At 42.7% G+C, this 24,017-nt stretch overlaps 1 protein-coding gene across 1 annotated transcript in view; it reads right to left on the bottom strand.

The window, feature by feature from the left end:
- The window catches only part of parp9 (poly(ADP-ribose) polymerase family member 9), a 45,905-nt gene that overhangs the window by 11,800 nt on the left and 10,088 nt on the right, over nucleotides 1-24,017 (bottom strand). The window contains exons 6-10 of the mRNA XM_080199270.1: nucleotides 18,857-19,794; nucleotides 16,017-16,247; nucleotides 15,694-15,915; nucleotides 11,125-11,194; nucleotides 5,705-6,268 (exon numbers count right to left, since the gene is read on the bottom strand). Of these exons, the coding sequence (XP_080055396.1) occupies nucleotides 5,705-6,268; nucleotides 11,125-11,194; nucleotides 15,694-15,915; nucleotides 16,017-16,247; nucleotides 18,857-19,794 (2,025 nt within the window). The remainder of the gene's footprint in view (nucleotides 1-5,704; nucleotides 6,269-11,124; nucleotides 11,195-15,693; nucleotides 15,916-16,016; nucleotides 16,248-18,856; nucleotides 19,795-24,017) is intronic.

Genomic DNA, 24,017 nt, shown 5'->3' with positions numbered 1-24,017 from the left:
ACCCATCAACCCGCGTCTTAAAAATATTTAGCGAGGCAGCCTCCACCACTTCAACGGGCAGAGAATTCCAGAGATTCACCACCCTTTGAGTGAAGAAGTTCCTCCTCAACTCCGTTCTAAACCGCTCCCCCTTTATCTTGAGGCTGTGCCCCCTAGTCCTACTGTCCTTTCTGAGCGGGAAGAGTCTCTCCACCTCTATCCTATCCATCCCATTCATCATCTTATACGTCTCAATGAGATCTCCCCTCATTCTTCTAAACTCTAACGAGTACAAGCCTAGTTTATTCAGCCTCTCCTCATAGCTCAACCCCCTCAACTCCGGCATCAGCCTAGTAAACCTCCTCTGCACTCCCTCCAAGGCCAAAATATCCCTGCGTAGGTGCGGCGACCAAAACTGCACACAGTACTCCAGCTGCGGCCACACCAGTGCCCTGTACAGCTGCAGCAAGACCTCCCTGCTTTTATATTCAATCCCCCTCGCTATGAAGGCCAGCATCCCATTCGCCTTCCTGACCACCTGCTGCACCTGCAGGTTGGGTTTTTGCGACTCATGCACAAGGACCCCGAGGTCCCTCTGCACCGTCACCTGCTGCAGTTTTTCGCCACGTAAGTAATAGTCCTTCCTACCATTATTCCTACCAAAGTGGACCACCTCGCACTTGCCAACATTAAATTCCATTTGCCAGTTCCTGGCCCATTTGCCCAGCCTATCTAGATCCTTCTGCAGACTCTCCACACCCTCCGCGCAATTTGCCGTTCCACCAATCTTGGTGTCATCAGCAAATTTCGACACCATACACTCGGTTCCCTCCTCCAGATCATCTATATAAATGGTAAATAGCTGAGGCCCCAGCACCGACCCCTGGGGCACTCCACTAGTCACCAACCGCCAATCCAAATAGCACCCATTGACCCCCACTCTCTGCCTCCTATTTGACAACCAATCCTCTATCCACGCTAACACCCTACCCCCAACTCCATGTCCCCTGACCTTCTGTAATAACCTCTTGTGAGGTACCTTGTCAAACGCCTTCTGAAAATCAAGAAAGACCACATCCACCGGCTCTCCTCTATCCACCGCCCTAGACACATGCTCATAGAACTCCAATAAATTTGTCGGACACGACTTCCCCTTAACGAAACCGTGCTGCGTCTGCTCTATCAAGCAATTCCCCTCAAGATGCCTCGCTATTTCCTCCTTGATGACGGATTCTAACATTTTACCTACAACAGACGTTAAACTAACCGGCCTATAATTCCCTGCCTTTTGCCTGCCACCCTTCTTAAACAACGGCGTAACATTAGCCGTTTTCCAATCTTCTGACACTTCCCCGGAATCCAGCGACGTTTGGAAAATAACCACCAAGGCATCCACTATCACCTCCGCCATTTCTTTCAGAACCCTTGGATGCATTCCACCCGGTCCTGGGGACTTGTCCACAATCAGTCCCTCCAGTCTGTCAAGCACCACCTCTCTAGTAACAATAATGTCATTGAGACCCTCCTGTCCTACCATCTTTCCATCGCTAACACCTGGCAAATTATTCACGTCCTCCTCTGTGAAGACCGAAACAAAAAAGATATTCAAGACCTCAGCCACTTCCCCATCCCCTACCACTAAGTCCCCCCTCTCATCCTCTAAGGGTCCAACGTTCACCCTAGCCAGCCTCTTCCTTTTTATATATTCATAAAAACTCTTGCTATCCTTTTTTATATTAAGCGCTAGCCCAGCTTCATAGTTTCTCCTACCCTTCTTTATCAATCTTTGTTGACTTTTAAACCTCTCCCAATCCTCTTCTCGCCCACTACTCTTAGCTACTCTAAACGCCTCCGCTTTTAATTTAACACTTTCCTTCACTTCCTTTGTTATCCACGGCTTATTACCTTTCCTCCTACGGTCCTTTTTGACCATCGGAATAAATTTCTGCTGAGCACCAAGAAAGATCTCCTTAAAGATCCTCCACTGCTCCTCAGCAGACCTACCTTCCAACGCGCTCCCCCAGTCAACATTCGCCAATTCTTCTCTCATCCTTCCGTACTCCCCTCTGTTCAAACAAAGGACGCATGTCCGGGAACCCACTTTCTCCTCCTCCATCTGCACCAGAAACTCCACCATACAATGATCACTCTCCCCAAGAGGATCCTTCACCACAAGGTCCCTAATTCTCCCCGCCTCGTTACATAACACCAGATCCAAGATAGCTCGCTCCCTCATCGGCTCCAACACACACTGTTCAAGGAAACTATCCCGGCAGCATTCCAAGAACTCCTCCTCGAGCCCACCGCGTCCAACATGCGTCGACCAATCAATATGTAGATTGAAATCCCCCATAATTATCACCGTTCCATTCCCGCATGCCGCATTTATTTGCGCGTTAACAGCCCGCCCCACCTCCAGATCATTATTTGGGGGCCTATGTGACGACAATCTCTCCCTCAATGTCAAGAAAACGAAGGAGGTAGTCATCAACTTCAGGAGGCGTAGTGGAGGAGATGCCCCATCTGCATCAATGGGGATGAAGCAGAAATGAATGAATGAAGCAGAAATGAATGAATCTATTACATACGTGGCGAAAAACTGCAGCAGGCGACGGTGCAGAGGGACCTCGGGGTCCTTGTGCATGAGTCGCAAAAACCCAACCTGCAGGTGCAGCAGGTGGTCAGGAAGGCTAATGGGATGCTGGCCTTCATAGTGAGGGGGATTGAATATAAAAGTAGGGAGGTCTTGCTGCGGCTGTATAGGGCATTGGTGAGGCCGCAGCTGGAGTACTGTCTGCAGTTTTGGGCGCCGCACTTACGCAAGGATATTTTGGCCTTGGAGGGAGTGCAGAGGAGGTTTACTAGGCTGATACCAGAGTTGAGGGGGTTGAGCTATGAGGAGAGGCTGAATAAACTAGGCTTGCACTTGTTAGAGTTTAGAAGAATGAGGGGAGATCTCATTGAGACGTATAAGATGATGAATGGGATGGATAGGATAGAGGTGGAGAGACTCTTCCCGCTCAGAAAGGACAGTAGGACTAGGGGGCACAGCCTCAAGATAAAGGGGGAGCAGTTTAGAACGGAGTTGAGGAGGAACTTCTTCACTCAAAGGGTGGTGAATCTCTGGAATTCTCTGCCCGTTGAAGTGGTGGAGGCTGCCTCGCTAAATATTTTTAAGGCGCAGGTTGATGGGTTTTTGATAAGCGAGAGGATTAAGGGTTATGGGGAGAGGGCGGGAAAATGGAACTGAGCCACGACAGATCAGCCATGATCTTATTGAATGGCGGGGCAGGCTCAAAGGGCTAGATGGCCTACTCCTGCACCTATTTCTTCTGTTCTTAGAGCTTCAAGTTTTTAGGTGTTCAGATCACCAACAACCTGTCCTGGTCCCTCCATGCCGACACTATAGTTAAGAAAGCCCACCAATGCCTCTACTTTTTCAAAAGCTAAGGAAATTTGGCATGTTCACTGCGGCTCTCACCAATTTTTATAGATGCACCATAGAAAGCGTTCTTTCTGGTTGTGTCACAGCTTGTATGGCTCCTGCTCTGTCCAAGACCGCAAGAAACTACAAAAGGTCGTGACTGAAGGCCAGTCTATCATGCAAACCACCTCCCAACCACTGACATTGTCTACACTTCCAGCTGCCTCAGAAAAGAAGCCATCATAATCATGGATTCCGCACACCTTAGGCATACCCTCTTCCACCTTCTTCCAATGGGAAAAGGATACAAAAGTCTGAGGACACATACCAACTGACTCAAGAACAGCTTCTTCCCTGCAGCTATCAGACTTTTGAATGGATCTTCCTCACATTAAGTTGATCTAGGTATGGCTGTAACACTACATTCTGGACTCTCTCATTTCTGTCTCTTTGTGTGTACAGTGTGCTGTGTCTGTATAGTACGCGAGAAACAATACTTTTCACTCTATACTAATATGTGTGAAAATAATAAATCAAATCAAATCAAAATCCACTTAATATCTTGAACACTTCAATCAAATCAGTGCTTAACCTTCCAAATTCCAAGATTGAGACTGTTTACTAAACCTGCCTCGTTGCACATTATCAGATCCAAAATAACCTGATTCCCGGTTGAATCCACAAGATATTGTTCCAGGAAACTGTCCAGAATGCACACTTTGAATTCTTCCCCATGGCTACCACTTCTAATTTGATTTTCCCAATCCACATGAAGATTAAAGTCACCCATGATTAAAGTAGTGTCAAGACCTCAAAGTGGATGCAGAAGAGATGTGGCACCCCGGATGAATGTCTTCAGTAATGGGGAGAAGCTGATCATGTACTTTTAGGGGGGAGGAGATTCGGTAACATTGTTCAAAATCATGAGTGGCTCTGAAAGAATAAACAAAGAAAAACATTCCAGGAGCAGAAGGGCTAATAACCAGAGGATACAGATTGGTAAAAGAAAAAGAGGCAACACCAAGAAAGCTTGTTGCTTTCACATTGGGCGCGATTTTATCATTTTCATTTTAAGTGCTGAATCTGGGCACAATTCAGATCCGACTTGGAAATCTGCTTTCAGGCACCCCCATTAGCACTTAACCTGAAAAAAATTGCCGGTCTGAATCGTGCCGTGCGCGGCACTTAGCACGCCCAAAACGATCGGAGCTCTGAACTGCGCGTATGCAGTTAGGAAAAAGTTTGAAAAAGTGCACCCATGTCAGATCGCTCCCTGGCCACAAAAAGCTGAGAAAGGAGCCTGGTAGCGAAAAGTGGGAGTGATGGCCCCCACAGACTTCACTGTCGCCCTTATTCACCCGCCAATCCCTGCTACCCAGACCGATCGCGACTCCCTGTCCCCTTCCCCCCACAGAGTGGCAACAGACCCCCCTGCCCCCCAAAACTCCCCACAGGGATCCATCTAGCCTCTGCCCCCAGCAGTGAGTGATCGGGTCTCAGCCCCTCCAAACAGAGATACATCTTACCCGCCTCCCTCCTTCCACCCCCAAACCAGGGAACCAGTCCCCTCCCCCCACCACCCATAGAGGTACATCTGTCCTGCCTCCTCCTCCCTCCCCTTCCAAACCAGACAATGACCTCCCCCCCCCCAATCTGCGTCAGAGATTCTGCGTCAGAGAGCCATTCAAAGCACTGAACTCACCTCTTCAGCAGTTGGAGCACCCAAAACAGACTTTTATTTAGCACGTCCATTTCAGCGTGATTCCGGATTGGCGAACGCAACGTTAAAGGGGGAAATGCTGGTAAAGTTGGGTGGCAGTTCATTAATTCAATTTAAATGTATGCAAATACACTTAAATTGCCGTTGCGCCTGTTTCAGGCGCGAATCGGATCGCTGCCATTCCAGGGCCTCGGTAAAGTGGCCATCTGCGCAGATGCAGGGGTGGATCGCGTTAATGGCCTCACACCCGACTTTACCATGTTTTCACGCCCGTTCACAATGGTAAAATCGGATCCATTGAGTTGTTGTGATCTGGAATGTGCTGTCTGAAAATTTCACGGGGAAAGAGCAAGGTAATGAGATTAACTTGAAACTTCTATCAACGAGCTAGTACTACCAAAGCTGAACCATGTGACCTCCATCCAGGCTGTATCATTCTAATTCTACAACTTTTTTACAAAGCCACATATAATTATATCATCAAAAACAAACAAATGCAAACTAAGTTACTGGCATTCTAATGGTGAAATAAATAAATATATTAAATTAAGTTGTGGAACAAATCTTCACATTTTACTCACTGATTCTTTCAACTTCAAATTCTTCCCTGTGATCGTCCAATGCCATAAATTGTTCCAAAAATACTGTTTGCTGATTGCCATTCACTTCAAGGTTCACAAGCTTTTTATTGTCCAGGAAGGCCTTTTCTAAAGTGAAGTTGTGAGTGGGACCATAATCATATCTCTCGCCTTCATGTATGTAGACCCAACGTACAAGGGTGTGCAGAAGTTCAGCTTCTATCACCCGTACCATTTTTTCCTGCAAATCACAAAGCATGCTTTCTATATGAAGTGCTACCTCCAATATCTCAAAATGAGGTCCACTGAGTTCAATGAATGCCCCTGTTTCATTCACTGTTGTGTGCATTGTTATTTGGTACTTTTCCTGAAGGGCCTTTAAGGCTTCATTTTCAGCTACTGTAAAGTAATTGATGCTTTTATTTTCAATGATGAGATATTCTTGAGGTGTCAAAATGAAATCAGTGATCCAAAATTGAGCACATTCCAGAAAGGAATAATCTTTACCACAAACTTTAATGAGTAGTTCAGTTCTTTCCTCCTGTTCAAGGTTGAAAATAGTTGGTTCTATATTGACAATAGAAAACAACATTTTAAAAAATAGGATTTTTTTTACAACTTGGAAAGCTTGAATTGGAGATTTTCTATTTTATGTACTATTTATGCAGACATTTCATTCTTATTACTTTAGTTGGATAAATTTTCAAAATCCACATAATATTGGTGAAATAATTGCTAACTGTTCTGCTAGACTACACTGGACTAGTCTGTATTTTATTCATCAATGGTCTACTTACAGCAAACAGGTTCCCATATTCAGAGCAAACCTACCTAGGTTGAAGCTCCCTGAATATATTTTTTGGTCTTTTGTACTCCTATTTTATTCTGAATACTTCAGCTTCCTAATTTCAGGTTACTCTCTCAGTGGTGTGTTTTAACTCTTTATTACCTCATTAGTCTTGGGCCCATTTATCTCAATACATTTTTGGTAACACGCTCAATCTAAGTAGAAATCTTTATTTTAAAATTTGCTCTCTGGCTAAATCTATCTCACACCTCCACAGGAACTTTCTCATGCCTTGAAAAAGCACTGAGCATGTTTCAGACTAACTATCAAATGACTGCTCTAGTGATGTAAAGTTTATTATTGTCACAAGTGGGCTTACATTAACACTGCAATGAAGTTACTATGAAAATCCTCTAGTCGTCATATTCCAGCACCTGTTCGGGTACACTGAGGGAGAATTTAGCACGGCCAACGCACTTAACCAGCACTTCTTTCAGACTGTAGAAGGAAACCTGAGCACCCGAAGGAAACCCACGCAAACATGGAGGGAGCATACAAACTCCACACAGATAGTGACCCAAGCAGAGAATTGAACCCATTGTCCCTAGTGCTGTGAGGCAGCAGTGCTAACCACTGTGCCACCGTGCCACCCCACAAAAACTGGAAGAGCAGCATCTCATCTTCTAATTAGGTATGTTAGAGCACTCAGGACTCAACTGAGTTCAACAAATTTAGACTGTGACCTTTCTCCTCCATCTTATTCTTTTTTTTTAAATATTCAAAACATCCCCCCTCTCCCACCAAACCACCTGTCACTTGTCCTTCCCTTTTGCTCTCACTGAATACTGACTTTTATTCTCCCAGTAACATCTTGGACCTTTCAGTAAACTGCTCGAACCTTCTCCTGCCATGTTTCCTCTGTCTCACGTCTTTGTTACAATCTCTCCAGGTTCCCACCAATACTGACCTTCTACTTTGCACCAGTTGCTCCAACTTCTCCTACACAGTATATAATCCATCACATTTCTCCCTATCTCTAGCTCTGAATAAGAGCCATATAGATTCAAAACTTTAACTCTTTTTTCTGTCTCCACAGATACTGCCAGACCTGAGTTTCTCCAGCATTTTCTGCTTTTGTATCAAATTAATTGCTGATACATCATGGTCAGGTAGATCAAGCAGTGATATGATCAAGAGCAAAACATCCCGAGGTCTTGTTCATTGTGGCCGGGGACTTCAAGCAGGCCAAGTTCAAGAGCTACTACCAAGTTACCACCAACATGTCTCCTGTTCCACCAGAGGCCTAGACATCCAAGTCCACTGCTACACAAATATCAAACATGCCTATTGCTCTCTCGCCCGCCCACACTTTGGCAAACCAGACCACAAGATTGTGCTCCTGCTCCTGGCCAACAAGCAAAACTGAAGTGGGAGGATACATCAAAGAAAGTCATGAATTGTTGGTCTGAGGAATCGGATGATCTCCTACGGGACAACGTTGAGTCAGTAGTCAGTATTTAAAAACTCTGCGACCAGCCTGAATGAGTATGCCACTACAGTAACTGACTTCATTAGTAAGTGTGTAGAGGACTGTGTGCCAAAGAAGCAAATCCACGTGTTTCCCAACTAGAAACCATGGATGAACAGGGATATCCAATGCTTGCAGAAGTCTAGGTCTCAAACGGTCAAGTCAGGCGACCCTGACCTATACAAGAAAACCAGATACATCTAAGGAGATCCATCAAAGATAGCAAAAGAAAGTTCTGGGCCAAGCTACAGTCCCAAGTCAGCCACACTTACCCCCACCGAATATAAAAACGCTTGAAAGACATAACAGGCTACAAGATGAAGGCATGTAAAATTGTCGGTTCTAACACCCCGCTCCCTGATGAGCTCGATGCATTCTATGCCCATTTTGAGCAAGAGGTCAGCGAGAAGCTTTGGATGAACCTGTATCTGAGGTCCCCATTGCAGTTTTCTCAAAGGTCAACCCACGGAAAGCAACTGGCCCAGATGGGGTACCTGGACAAGCACTCAGATCCTGCATGGATCAGCTGGCAAGGGTATTTCACAGACATCTTCAACTTCTCTTTACAAAAAATCTGAGGTCCCTCTCTGCTTCAAGACAACCATCATCCCAGTACTAAAGAAAAGCCAAGCAGCGTGCCTCAATGACAATCACCCACTGGCTTTGACATCCATCATTATTAAGTGCTTCGAAAGGCTAATCATGGCACAAATCAATTCCAGGCTCCCAAACTGCCTGGATCCCCTACAGTTCACCTACCGCTACAACAGGTCCACAGCAGACACCACCTCCCTTGCCCTGCACTCAACCCTGGAACACCTAGATAACAAAGACACCAATGTCATACTCCTATTTACTAACCACAGCTCAGCCTTCAACACCATTATTCCTACGAAACTCATCTCCAAACTCCAAGGCCTGGGCTTAAGTTCCTCCTGCTGCGACTGGATCCTGAACTTCCGAACACACAAACCACAATCAGTAAGGATACGCAACAACATTTTCTCCATGGTCATCCTCAACACCCACAAGGCTGTGTCCTCAGCCCCTACTTTACTTCTTATAAACCTATGACTGTGTGGCCAAATTCCTCTCCAACTCGATTTTTTTAAGTTTGCTGACGACACCAGAATATTGAGTCAGATCTCAAACAATGACAAGACAGAGTACAAGAATGAGATAGAGAATCTGGTGAACTGGCGCAATGATAATAACCTCTCCCTCAATGCCAACAAAAAGGTTGTCATCGACTTCGGGAAGCGTAGAGGAGAACATGCCTCTGTCTACATCAACAGGGATGAAGTTGAAAGGGTTGAGAGCTTCAAGTTTTTAGGTGTCCAGATCAAAAACAGCCTATCCTGGTCCCCCTACACCGATGATGTGGAGATGCTGGCATTGGACTGGGGTAAACATAGTAAGAAGTCTCACAACACCAGGTTAAAGTCCAACAGGTTTATTTGGTAGCAAATGCCACTAGCTTTCAGAGTGCTGCTCCTTCGTCAGGTGAGTCCAGCTAAGAAAGCCCACCAACACCTCTATTTTCTCAGAAAACTGAAGAAATTTGGCATGTCAGCTATGACTCACACCAACTTTTACAGATACACCATAGAAAGCATTCTTCTGGTTGTATCACAGCTTGGTATGGCTCCTGCTCTGCCCAAGATTGCAAGAAACTACAAAATGATAAGGATAAGGATAAATATCGATTGTTTCAAAGCTATCATATGACATAATTTGCCTTGAATGTAGAAAAATCCATCACGCAAACCAGCCTCCCATCTATTGACACTGACTACTCTCCCCACTGCCTTGGCAAAGAAGCCAGCATAATTAAGGACCCCATGCGCCCCAGACATTCTCTCTTCCACCTTCTTCCGTCGGGAAAAAGATACAAAAGTCTGTGGTCATGTACCAACCAACTCAAAAACAGCTTTCTCCCTGCTGCCATCAGGCTTTTGAATGGACCTACCCTGCATTAAGTTGATCTTTCTCTACACCCTAGCTATGACTGTAACACAACATTCTGCACTCTCTTGTTTCCTTCTCTATGAACGGTATGATTTGTCTGTATAGTATACAAGAAACAATGCTTTTCACTGTATGCAATGTGACAATAATAAAACAAATTAAAAAAGGAGTCATTCAGGTAGGTACAGAGAAAATATTCAGGAGATACATCTTCTTTCTTCTGGAGTTCCATCTTCTTTCTTCATCGGTGGGTCAGTGATATTGTGCATCTTTTAAATATGGCACCCAGATATGATAGCGGGTCACATGCCATTAGGCCCCTGCTACGACGGAAGATAGCGCAAAACCCCCAGATGCAAAATTAACTATGTTGGGGACAGAAGATATGACCTGGTTTCGCCCTGGCCCCCACAGATGGAAACACTCCTGTCCCTACCCTTGCCACGGGGCTTAGTCCTGGATAGGAAAATTCAGCCCACTGTGTTCAGGGCAGGTCACTAATGTTGATGTTAATGAATCCTCAGCAGTTGTTTGTGAAAGCTACAATTGTAGGCTAATGACTGCTTTTTTTTGTAGTACATGAATAGTTGTTTGTAAGGATAAATATCGATTGTTTCAAAGCTATCACACAACATAAACTGGGTGAGGGTTATACAGCAATTAAGGTTTTTCTTTATAAATAATGATAATGGATATTTTAAACATTTCACACCTTTGTGATCAATTCCTATCATAGTGTAATTGAAATAATTTGCCATTAAACATTAACTTTGAAGTAGGCAAGTACAGTTATGAGCATTAAGAACTTTAAAGAATAGTTATGAGACTCCTTTTTCAGCATGATGGTATAGAAAAGTAACAATCACACACTTAATGACCTTAAACAAAAGTGTGCTAAGAAACGCAGACTTGAACTGTCCTCCCAATGAGATAATAGGAACAGCTATAACATGTATAATTCTGCTCATTTAGCGAAATATCATCATTAAAAGATATAAATATGGCCTTCGTAATCCTGATTGATTCACAAACTTTCTTGGGAAATACAAAGTCAATTACTGCAATTTACAGACTTGAGTCCTTTACCTCAACCTATTGCTACAACACTATCATCTGTTCTTATTTATGTTGCAAACTTACCACTAATAGATAACTTCCTACTTCTTTGTGAAGCTAATTGTTTTACTCGTAATAATTCTTGCAGAAATGCCTGTATGTAAACATACAGATACATTGTCACTGTTCCAAAATTAGTTTGTTCGCATATTACATTTGTCTTACATGACAATTTTATTTTTGGTAATATTTTTGATACATTGGGTATTGATAAAGGTTCAAATTACGTGCGTTTTAATTGAATTAAAAACATTAACTAAAAATTTTGAACACAATATGATTCAGAAAATTAGAAGTTCACATCATAAATCATGAAAAGAAGAAACATTAAGTGGAATAGCAACACAATGAGAAACGACTCCAAAATCTATAGCACACGACGATTTCGGCTTGGGTCACTGTTTGTGCAGAGCTTGCATGTTCTCCCTGTGTCTGTGTGGGTTTCCTCCCACAGTCTGAAAGACGTGCCGGTTAGGTGCATTGTGCTGAATAGGCGCGGAGTGTGGCGACTGGAGGAATTTCACAGTAACTTCACTGCAGTGTAATGTAAGCCTTACTTGTGAGTAATAAATAAATTTTAAAAAACCTTTTACTTTGAATATGTGTTTTTTTTTTAGGTACAAGTGTATTTCCTAAGGTTTTGGTTAAAAATTATGCTTAAATTATAATTATTAGAATTTAATCATCTTTATCTCTGTAGTCATTTAATTTGGAAAAAGGTGGAGAGGTCCATAAAGCAGTTGAGCTTATGTGTAGTTTTAAACTATACAACAGAATATTTTTGCCCTTTTGCAATTTTTTCTGAATTAAAAAATAGTAGACCACTCAACATATGAACCCTGCCCCATCATTCAGTTAGGCCTATGTGTCAACAGTTATTAAGACTGAGCTGATGTTAAATGCTAGTGTATTCCAAATCCCAGAAGGGAAACATTGAATGCTGGTTCCTAACTGTATTTTTTGCTATTTGAAATAATGTGAGGAAAAATGTGAAGACTAGTCTTGTTGGATTAATTAAATAAAATTAATGCTTATTAAACAGCAAAACACACAACTAGAATGGCAACTAAAAACACATGCCTAACGACAATAATGGTGGCACACGATATTGTTAAACTTATCCAATTACAACCCTCTCTATATTCTTATACCCAGAGCTAAACCACCTGAAACTTCCATAAGTTTTAAAATTATAAGAAAAAGCCATCATATATTACCACACTCAGTACCTATATTTCAGCCACAATCTCGCTGCATTGATTTTTTAGTGCAGCAGGCTTGGAGATTTAGGCAGCATCTGATCCATGGGATCTGCGCTGGGCATCCGGACCCGAGCATGTTTCTCAACATTAGATTTACGGTGCCATCAGCTCTGCATTGAAAATCGGCACACAGCTGCCTGATGTATTTGGCAACTCACTTGAATCTAATTTAAATGCTATTAGTGGGCATCTCAAGGCCCGCTAGTACCTCTCCCCACCCCCCCGCCCCAGTAGGAGTGGTTCACTTCAGCGGGGTTTACAGGAGCTCCCCACTTTCGGGGAGCTGGCAGCTGACTCCACTGGAGTGAAAGGGGGCAATTGAGGCCATCCAGAGGGTTGGGTGCCAGGGGTGCCCCCTGCACACTGGCAACTTCAGTAAAAAGTCTGAAAACACCAGGTTTTAGTCCAACCTATTTATTTGATAATACACTCACAAGCTTTCGGGGTTAGCCCCTTCGTCAGGTGAATGGAGAGTTCTGGCCTCAGACAGAGCATATAAAGCACAGACAGTTTAGAGATTACTGATTAGAATGCGAATCCTTACACCTAACCTGCTGTTCAAGACCTGAAGTGGCTGATAATGTGAGTGGAAGGAGCACTGATCACAGTTTAAAGAGATGTGTATTGTCTCCAGACAGTACAGTAAGTGAGGTTTTGCAAACCCAGGCAAGTCCCGAAAGCTTGTGAGTATATTATCAAATAAATAGGTTGGACTAAAACCTGGTGTTGTCAGACTTTTTACTGTGTTTACGCCAGTCCAACGCCGGCATACCCACATCATCACTGGCAACTTGGCAGTTCCAGCCCAAGGGGTAAAGTGCCAATGCCCAAGGGGAACTTTGGCACTGCTCACTGGATATGCCCAGTGCCAAAGAGGTGGGGCCTGATGGGGACTGGGTCTAATGGCGCAGGAGGGCATGATGGGGAGATCGGTGGGGATGAGGGGGCTCCTACTGCCACTCTGCATTTCATGGCTCCAGATTGAGCTGCAGACTGGCAAATTTAGCCCTGCCTACTGCATCTAGTGGCTAGAAGTGGTATAGCCCATATTTTCAACAAATAAGATTGGATCTAAAAACTCGCCCAAAAAACGGATCAGGAACTCTTCTGTTTTCATGCCAGCTGCACATTTGGAAAAAATTTCATAAAACTCTGCCCATTAGCTTTACGTAGTTGTGTGTAAGGTCTCTGGTTTTCATCATTTAACTCCACATTACAAAGAAGGAGAGCAGGAAGATGGCAGCCATCATGGAGGCTTAGGACCAACAAGGGTGAGGAGACTTATGGAGTGGGGTTGGCAAAATGGAGGATTGGAAGCGGGATCCAAGGAGGACAAAGAGGAGGGAAGTGGGAAGGGCCTGTCATCTGGAGTGTGGTGGGGAGTAGCGGGTGGGCACAGTCAGCCAAAGTAAGGGAATGAGTATTCTAAAAGACATGATCAATCTGTAAGCATGACTCCAAGCTTTCGCTGAACATAAACTCAAAGAAGAGCATCTCAACTTTTGATTATGCACTTTACAGCCTTCTGGATTCAATACTGAATTCAACAATTTCAGACCATGAACTCTCTCCCTCCATTTGATTTTTTTTGTCAAGTGCCACTTTGATTCTTGCTTTTCATGTTTATCCTTTCAGAAATAGTTGTTCAGTATTCTGCCATTCAAACTCACTTTTAGCAAATGCTTTATTTCTTTACTCCAACCATTGCCATCCCCTTTGCCCTTTGTTCCATGACAACCTTTTCATTTAATCTCACCCACTCTATCCCAGTTCTTCCCTTTATATCATCCTCCTTCTCCCTCACTTTCAATAAGAAGCCTCACAACACCAGTTTAAAGTCCAACAGATTTATTTGCTAGCACGAGCTTTTGGAGCACTGCTCCTTTAGGTGACCTGATGAAGGAGCAGCGCTCCAAAAGCCTGTGCTACCAAATACACCTGTTGGACTTTAACCTGGCGTTGTGAGACTTCTTACTGTGCCCACCTCAGTCCAACACTGGCATCTCCGCATCTCACTTTCAATGGCATAAAGTCCATAACATCTCCGCCTACCTTCAGTTCAGGGAGGTGGGTCAGATGGCTCTGGTGGGGGGGGGGGGGGGGGGGGGGCAGTCGGGGTCCGCTATCATTCTGCATGCAATCGGAGGGAGGGGAAAGCGGGGTCCGCTGCCAATCTGGGTGTCATCGATGGGGGGTGGAGGACGGTCCGCTGCCACTCTGCATATGATTGGAGGGGGGAAGGGAGGCTGCGCTCGAACTTGGTAACAGGGGGGTGGGGTGTGGGGGATAAGGGGTCAGTTACGTTGTAGGGGTGGGGCAAGGTCTGCGGGGGTCAGGGGGAGGCATTATTTAGCTGGGGAGCAATGCGGCAGGGGAGTGTTTTTCTATTGTTTATTGCACATGTGCAGTTGAAGGCTCCGGTCGGAGCTGCAGTGTTTCGGGCACATTAAGCCTTGCCTGCAGGCTTGTGCAATGCCATTCAGAATCGCTGATTTTTCTTTCACTCAGTATGTATACAGGGGCGGCAGAGAACATGTCTCAAAGTCAGATCTGAAACACTCCTAGATTCAAGTCCGCCCAGCACTTAGAATCAAAATGGTAAAATCGAGCCCTAAATGTGAGACTGATAGATTTTATGGGATTTGTTAGCTAGAATTATGTCGCAGATCAGCCATGATTTCACCAAACAGCAGAGTTGTGGGGCTAAATTGTCTACTTCTGTTACTATGTTCCTATGAGCGATAAAAACTGAATCTGGGACTCCTATGTAACTGATTGGGGTGAGGTAGGTGGTGGCCATGTCTCCACAGGCAGCTCACTCAGGAAAAACAAATCCTTTGTTTGCTGGAAGCAACGTGTGGGCAAGTTCTAGTGGCTGTTAGTTGTCGGAGGTAGGGGTTACTCGCAGTATTCATCAGGTCTTTGGAATCGATGGAACACTCCTGTTCCTCTTGACTCCAGTAAAAAAAAATCTTGGGCGGCCATTTGCAAGAGCCATTTTAGTATACCAAGCAAGGCAGAGACAGCTTCCACTTCGCCCTCTGGGAACAAATATTAAACAGGAATTCCACATTCTTGGATTCACATTCTTGGAGGACCAGCACATGGACAGATTGGATGTAGACCACATAATTAACAAACCAGTAAAAACAGACACAATACATAAATATCAACCCAACTGGTTTAGGCATAAACTGCATCATTTTGGACCAGCTGCAAAATATATTGTGCATTTCATCATGTTGTATTTTGTACTGGTTAAAGCTTATATGACAAACTGTTAGCAGAAATTTAAAAAACAAACTATTTGAAATGTAGATTTCGACATTACCTCATACATTATTGTTTCTACTGGATTAAGCACAAAGCGAACAGTGGTAAATTTGAAGTTTTCATTGAATTCAATATAATTGATCAATTGTTCAATGAATAGTCTTGCCAACTTGTTTGGACTAAGTTCTTGTGTTGAATAAGCGGTTACAGGAATAGAAATCGAACGAATGTCATCTTCTTTCGCAAGTTCAAAACATCCGGCAACCATCTTCTTCAGGAACTTTTAAACAAAATAAAGAACATGTATCCCAACCAAGATATGCTAAACAACTTCATTGATTTATTTTAAAATATATATGATGTATTTAAAATGGTCCTTACCTTTTCTTTATCAAAGTTTACAGGAGGATAATATGCTACGTGATACACATATTCACAGCTCAAATTAAATCCTGATGTTTTTAATACATCTCCATAAGCTAGTAGCTCTGTCTTTTTAATTCTGTGAAGCTCCCTTTGAAGCTCTGGACCAGCCATTTCCGCAATTGCACGAGAAACTGTGTCCGAATTCAGATTTAGATCCCGATATATTGTATTCACAATCACATCCGTCTGTGTTAAGACAAAAAAAGGTCCAAACAGTAATTTTATAGGACATTCATTTAAGACAGAGTAAATTTGAGTAGACATTCATGAATACTAATATTTTACCAACAGTACTTGACACAAAAATTAAAATTCAACCATAAAATTAATGACCTAGAAATTCAATCACACCTTGATGCAGCTGCACAATGTCAGTGGGCACTGGGCCCACCAGTTGTAATTAGCTTAAGTAGTGCATGATATTCATTCTGCCTGATAAATATCATGAGTTGGCATGCACCCAGAGCTGCTCATGCTCCTCATACCTGTGGGGCATTACAACAAATTAAGAGCAGAAGTAGGCCAAGCTTACTCCACCATTTAATTACATCATGGCAGATCTGTTTGTGTTTCAGATCCCATTCACCTCTGCTAACCTTTGATTCCCCTGCTTAACAAGAATCTATTTACCTCTGCCTTAAAAACATGCAATGACCACCATCTCCACCAACTACTGAGGAAAAGAGTAATATAGAGAAAAAAAAACTCCTCAATTCTGATTGAAAGGCTGACTCCTAATTTTAAAACCCTGCTCCCTAACTCCAGACTCACACGCACCTAAAGGCACCCAGAACCTCTTAAAGAGGAGGTGCATTCTGGCATCAGAAAAATGGAAGAAGGAATATAGCAGAAGCAAGTGCTGGGAGGGCACTGAACTTCACGTGAACTGTCTTGGACGCTGTGGCACAGATAGTGCATTGCAGGGAGGACAAATCCTTCCCTCCAAGGCAGGGAGTACTCTGGATGTTAACTCTACCATCAATAGGAAAGAGTGGATGTGAATGCCAGGTGTATAGCAACCAAGAAGGCTACAATATTGGAAGCAATTCAATAATCTCACCATGGGTGGCACGGTGGCACAGTGGTTAGCACTGCTGCCTCACAGCACCAGGGATCTGGGTCCAATTTCCAGCTTGGGTCACTGTCTGCATGTTCTCCCCATGTCTGTGTGGATTTCTTCCGAGTACTCTGCTTTCCTCCCACAGTCCGAAAGGCTGCTGGTTAGGTGAATTGGCCAATCTAAATTCTCCCTCAGTATACCTGAACAGGGGCTGAAGTGCAGTGACTAGGGGATTTTTCACAGTAACTTCATTGCAGTATTAATGTAAGCCTACTGGTGGCACAAATAAATCAACTTCAAAAGAATTGTTAAGGTACGAAGACTCTCTTATTCTGCTTATGGTTGCATCACTATTTGAATAATAACAAGACACATCCCTGACCCATCACTTCCCATCAATCACTGCATCACATCTCCTCTTCATACTGACATCTCTCCATTGTTACAACTCTTACTTACCCACAACTCAGGTTTTACACATTATTGTTAATTATTCTGCTATGCCAATGACAATCTCCAAGCATTTTTAAAGTCTCTCACCAGCAAACTCCCTTCAGTGATGGGAACACAGTATACACTTCTCCCATTGGTATGAGACAGTTAAAGAGACCATTGGCAACAGTGCAAAAGACAGATGTTTCTTAGAAATCTCCTTGACCCCATTAAAATCATCAGCCCCAATACCAGTGGCAAGGTAAATTTTAATCTAGTTCATTCCTTGTAATATAGACTGTGGGGAGAGGGCACTGATTAGATGGCTAGTCAGCTAGTTTGATGTTCAATCCCTACTCCAACTGAGGCCTGCCTCTTCACCCTATCCCATTTTCAAATCACAGCATAGGCCATGGGTTGGTGACTCTCGAATAATTGGCATGCCTCCTGGAGATCACAAAGAATACAGAGCATAATGTATACTAAGTTTTCCTTCTAATGCCCTAAATTTACTTTAAAACCTAACACCCAAAATTACCTCACTAAGTTTTGGAAGAAAATTTTCTCCTGCTGTAGCTACCACTTCATATTTCCTGGAAGCTTGAGTCCTAATACCTGACAGCTGGGCATCCCTGCTACACAGCTCTCCATGTCCAGGGACTGCTTAGTTGAACTGCCAATGAAATTGGCTATTCTTGTGGGCTCTCCAATATTTTAAATGTGGATTTGACCGAAACGACTATATGAACCCCTATAACTGATCTAATTTGCGAGACTTGCTATTTCTCCAACAGTTTCATGTTGATCTAAACTGCATTCCCAACAATAGGGTATGTTGTATGGATTGACACAGCTGTGAGCTGAATTTAACATGATCACCTTAACATTATCTGAAATCCTCCTTAGACCAAACTGGCAGTGGCATAGCAGTATTGTCACTGAACTACTAATTCAGAGACCCAGGGTCCTGTTCTGGGGATGCAGGTTTGATGACTATTGTCTATTGTTATAATTACCCATCTGATTCACGAATGTCCTTTAGGGGAGGAAATCTGCTTTACATGTGATTCCAGGTCCACAGCAATGTGGTTGACACTTAACTGCCACTCAGTTCAAGGGCAGCTAGGGATGGGCAAAAATGGCCAGCGATGCTCATATCCCATGAAAGAATTTTTTAAATCATAAAATTTAATTCAATAGAAATAGAATTCAATTTACACTGTCAGAATAAACCAATGACACTCTGCATGAATAGTATGTGGCAAAAAGGACATTTTAAATAAAGAAATTAAGCTATACGTACGTTCTGCTCTTCAATATTTCCTCTCCAGATTTCTATACCAAGATTCCGAAACTTACATAAATTGCGACTCTGATTGGGCGAGAAATCAACACTTAGCAAATTCTTCTGGTCAGTTTCACCAAAGATATTCTTACAAGCGGTTTCTAAGGCTGCAGTTGTCGGCTCGCTGAAATCTACTAAATGGATCTCTTTTAAAGGATCTTTTGGCGTCCATATCCCGTGAAAGGTTTTAACTGTGCTCACTATCATTTCCACACACCTTTGTAATGGGTAACCATTTTCCAAACCTAGAGCTGGTAGTGCAATTGAGGTCATTTCTAACTCATTTGCTAACACAAGGCTATTTCTGATGGCGTAACTCAGTAAACGATCATTTTCCAAACTTGAATTTGAATTCCAAGTAGGTCCTACTGCATGAATGACCATTTTGCATGGGAGCTTTCCTGCCCCACTGAATACCGCAGAACCAACTGGCACTGCCCCACGTTGTCGTACAATATTGTCACTTTCAATCACAAATTCTTGCCCAGCTGTTCTTGCCAAATCATGAGCAAGTCCACTGTCATGCTTCAAATATTCATTGGCAGAGTTCACGACAGCATCTACTTGATATTTTGTCAGATCATTTAAGCAGGTCAAAACACGAAGCCCTCCATGTAAGATCTTCAGGTACCTTACACCAGTAGGAAAAGAGGTTATTGGAGAGATTGCGCTGCCAGCTGCAGGGATATTCTCAGCAAAAGCGTCTGCTGTAGAAACTGATTGTTTAGTTTCATTTGCACAGAGTGTAGCAGTGCAGTTAAATTTCCCAAGAATTATTTTAAGAAGCAACGTATTTCTATTCTGAAGAAACTGACCAATATCATTTTGAACTGGAATCTCAATACATATGTCTTTTTCGCTCAAGCCTTCACTTCCATGTTTCATATGCTTTCCATCTATTTGGAACAGAACAAAGAAAAAGAATCTTTAGAGAGTCACATCATGATAAAAAGAGGGGAGCTATGACATCAAATATTTTTTCTTCCACAAGACCATATTGCAAAGTGGAATCAAGTTTCTCATTCCCATTAATTTTAACTTTATCTTAAACCATTCTACGTTGCATCCAACATCACTACAAGATGCCAAAAGATCAGGCACCCTTGTCTCAATTATTTTTAAACTTTTGAAGTCCAAATTGGGCCAACAGATATTAATATAGTCTGTCTTAAATTTAAGCAAAAAAGGAAGGCAGAAATGTATTACTTTATCAACTATATTCATAGAATCTCTACACTGCAGGAGGAAACCACTTGGTCTATCAAGCCTGCACAGACAACAATTCCACCCAGACTCCATCCCCATAACTCATTATTTACCCAGCTAATCCCCCCTGACACTAAGGGCCAATTCAGCATGGCCAATCAACTCATCCGCACATCTTTGGAGAAAACCAGAGCACCTGGAGGAAACTCATACAGACATGGGGAGAATATATAAACTCCACACAGACAGTCATCCAAGACCAGAATTGAACCAAGGTCCCTGGTGCTGTGATGCAGTAGTACTAACCACTGTGCCACCCATATTATTATGATACAGCATGTGGTAATTGCCATGCAAACCAAATCCCAAAGGGAAACTTGACAAGCTTAGCACAACTTTTTTATTTTTGTATTTTCACCATGAGAAGAAATGCACATGGAAGTCAGAAGCCACAAATTCCAGTAATTCATTTAGAGATCTTAAATATTACTTGAAAACATTTACAATCAAAAGAAAAAGAAACTTCAACATGCAAAATTACATTTACACAGTTAGAAGTAGACTTGCAGAATATTCCTCAAAAAGATTTCCTACTTGTTTATTCTTACAGGTAAACATCCCTTTAGCCAATAATCCTTTATAGATATTTAATCTGTAATATCCTGTAATGCTACCACAAGGCAGTCTCATTGTTGCTGTAGGAAAGGGATACCACAGGGTTTCTCTCTCTCTGTCACTTCCACACTTTTGTGGAAATTTAAGAAACTTTGGAAAATTTTTTGGGATTTGTTGAATGTTGCTTCCCTTTGCCTCCTTACAGCCTTTTCCCAGCACAGAGCTCCACTCCAGGAGGTCTCACATAGCCATTCCGCAACCAAGTTCTCACATCTCTCCTTAAGTAATTTTTAAAATCTTTTACCTTGGTTCCATTGTCCTTATCCTCCTTTGAAACTCACCTCTCCTAGACATGAAAATATTATATTTTCTCCCTGTTGCCTCCACTTTCAGGTCCAATAATATTTAATAACATTGCCTTATTTATTTATGACTTTCTCCAAGTTGTAAACCCCTTTTCATTTCCTTTTGAAATTTGACAACTGACCACAACATGCCTCGTTTTACTCTAAATGCAAATTTCTACCATTGGCGTTCTTATGTGTATAAAATTCAGCTTGGCCATAATTGTTTCATGTGGTTGCTTACACTTAGACTTCTCTGATGTCCTCAACCGTGTAGGCACTGAGTCCCTAGCTTAATTATGTTCACACACACCTATCTCCACAGAATAATGCACTAAATCCAAAAATGTTAAAAAAACTTACTTCTTCACAATATCCAACCATGCACAATCCATTTAATTCATGAGAGAGACATTTTTGCTCAGATTCTTGGAATCATCTTTCTTTTCTTATTACAAAATGCTAGGTATCTGTTTATTAAACCATATAACAAATAAAACAAAGCAGAACTATAACACACACTTTTTCAACATCTTGTTCTTGTACAGATTTCAGACTGTGTGAATTAATACACAACTTTTGCACTTTACTTCCTTCTGTCACACATGATCACAGAAAACGTTGGACAAGAAAATATTAGCTGGTTAATTGAGCCTGGCCCAACTTGACATGAAGCCTTCTGCACCAGATCAGGAGATTCCCTACTCCATAGCTACCATGTAAGAAAAGGTAAAAATTAGTAAGATTATAACATAAGGTCAATTAAGGGAAAGCAAATCTGGAAAATATGATCCAAATTTTTCCAGAAAGCCACTTTCACAATGATTCATACTCAATTGTTTGTATGCCTTGTATGATTTAGTTTCTGCCTCAGCCAAGCACAGTTCTCTCTTAAAGGGGCAAAGTCAATCAGCATTTGACCAACGGTCATCTGGACTCGAAATCTCAGCTCTTTTCTCCCCCTGCAGATGCTGCCAGACCTGCCGAGGTCTTCCAGCATTTTCTCTTTTGGTTTCAGATTCCAGCATCCACAGTAATTTGCTTTTATCCAGCATCCACCTCACGTCTATTAGAGGCTGGGCGAGAAAAGACTGTTTATCATTTATCCTATTCCTTCCCTGTGTAAATTATACACATAACTCAGTTACTGCCAACCTGTTAATAAAATTGAATTGTCAATTGGTACCTATTCGAGTAACTTAATTGTTTTCTGGACCTCAATCAAATCTCCCCATACTCTATACATCTGGAAAATATATTGGCTCAGTTATTTAAGCGTACCTGGGTAGTTTAATTCCTTTAAAATGGGAATCACTCTTACTATCTGCTTCTGGATATTTTCCAAAGGTTTTACATAATCTACCATGTGAGAAGATCAGAACATAACATAAGAACATAAGAAATAGGAGCAGGAGTAGGCCATCTAGCCCTTCGAGCCTGCCCCGCCATTCAATAAGATCATGGCTGATCTGTCGTGGCTCAGTTCCACTTTCCCGCCCTCTCCCCATAACCCTTAATCCCCTCTCTTATCAAGAACCCATCAACCCGCTTCTTAAAAATATTTAGCGAGGCAGCCTCCACCACTTCAACGGGCAGAGAATTCCAGAGATTCACCACCCTTTGAGTGAAGAAGTTCCTCCTCAACTCCGTTCTAAACCGCCTCCCCTTTATCTTGAGGCTGTGCCCCCTAGTCCTACTGTCTTTTTTGAGCGGGAAGAGTCTCTCCACCTCTATCCTATCCATCCCATTCATCATCTTATACGTCTCAATGAGATCTCCCCTCATTCTTCTAAACTCTAACGAGTACAAGCCTAGTTTATTCAGCCTCTCCTCATAGCTCAATCCCCTCAACTCCGGTATCAGCCTAGTAAACCTCCTCTGCACTCCCTCCAGGGCCAAAATATCCTTGCGCAGGTGCGGCGCCCAAAACTGCACACAGTACTCCAGCTGCGGCCTCACCAATGCCCTATACAGCTGCAGCAAGACCTCCCTACTTTTATATTCAATCCCCCTCGCGATGAAGGCCAGCATCCCATTCGCCTTCCTGACCACCTGCTGCACCTGCAAGCTGGGTTTTTGCGACTCATGCACAAGGACCCCGAGGTCCCTCTGCACCGTCGCCTGCTGCAGTTTTTCGCCACGTAAGTAACAGTAATAATCAGAGCTGGACACTGTTATAAATAAGCCGTAAACACATGTTCTTAGACAAAATGGAATGTTTAGTTCAAAATGTAGAATCCTGTGAGTGCAGTGCAATATTCTATTGGTTTTTACTTTAATAGCAGGATCTATTTCACTGATGATGTTGAGATGTCGGCATTGGACTGGGGTAGGCACAGTAAGAAATCTCACAACACCAAGTTAAAGTCTAATAGGTTTATTTGGAAGCTCAAGCTTTTGAAGCACTGCTCCTTTTCATCACTCACCTGATGAAGGAGCAGCATTAGTAGCAGCATACGTGGCATTAGTCCTGTCCACATGCATAATGATGTATTTACCAAAGTGAAATATTTCAGAAATGCTGACCTATTCTCCTAACATATCAAGACCTGTTTACAATGGTTTAGTTTTTGCCTCAGTCCTAACACTTAGACAAATTATTGCATCTTCTGAAAACCTGTAGGTCATTCGCCAACACCTTCAACAAGGTAGTTAGAAGCATAGAATCATCAATATTTACAACACAGATGGCCATTTGGCTCATTGTGCCTGTGCCGGACTAGAAAGGGCTCTGAGGCCAAATACATCATACCAATTCCTTCTCCATATTTTATCCATAAAAGTATTAAGTTACTAGAAGAAGGCATTCAGTGCATATTCAAATGTTTTCTAAATATCATGAGAGTTTTTGCATCTGCAACCCTTCCAGATGATTATGCTGGGACAAGAGAAGCAATTGTTGCAGATCCACTAGCTGTGTTGGGAGATGGATTCATCCAAAGGATGTCTCACAA

The sequence above is a fragment of the Carcharhinus amblyrhynchos genome, chromosome 11 (assembly GCF_965287045.1).
Source record: "Carcharhinus amblyrhynchos chromosome 11, sCarAmb.v2.hapA, whole genome shotgun sequence".
Classification (NCBI taxonomy): Eukaryota; Metazoa; Chordata; class Chondrichthyes; order Carcharhiniformes; family Carcharhinidae; genus Carcharhinus; species Carcharhinus amblyrhynchos.
The sequence above is the reverse complement of the archived record's forward strand: the minus strand, read 5'-3'. Positions and strand labels throughout refer to the sequence as shown.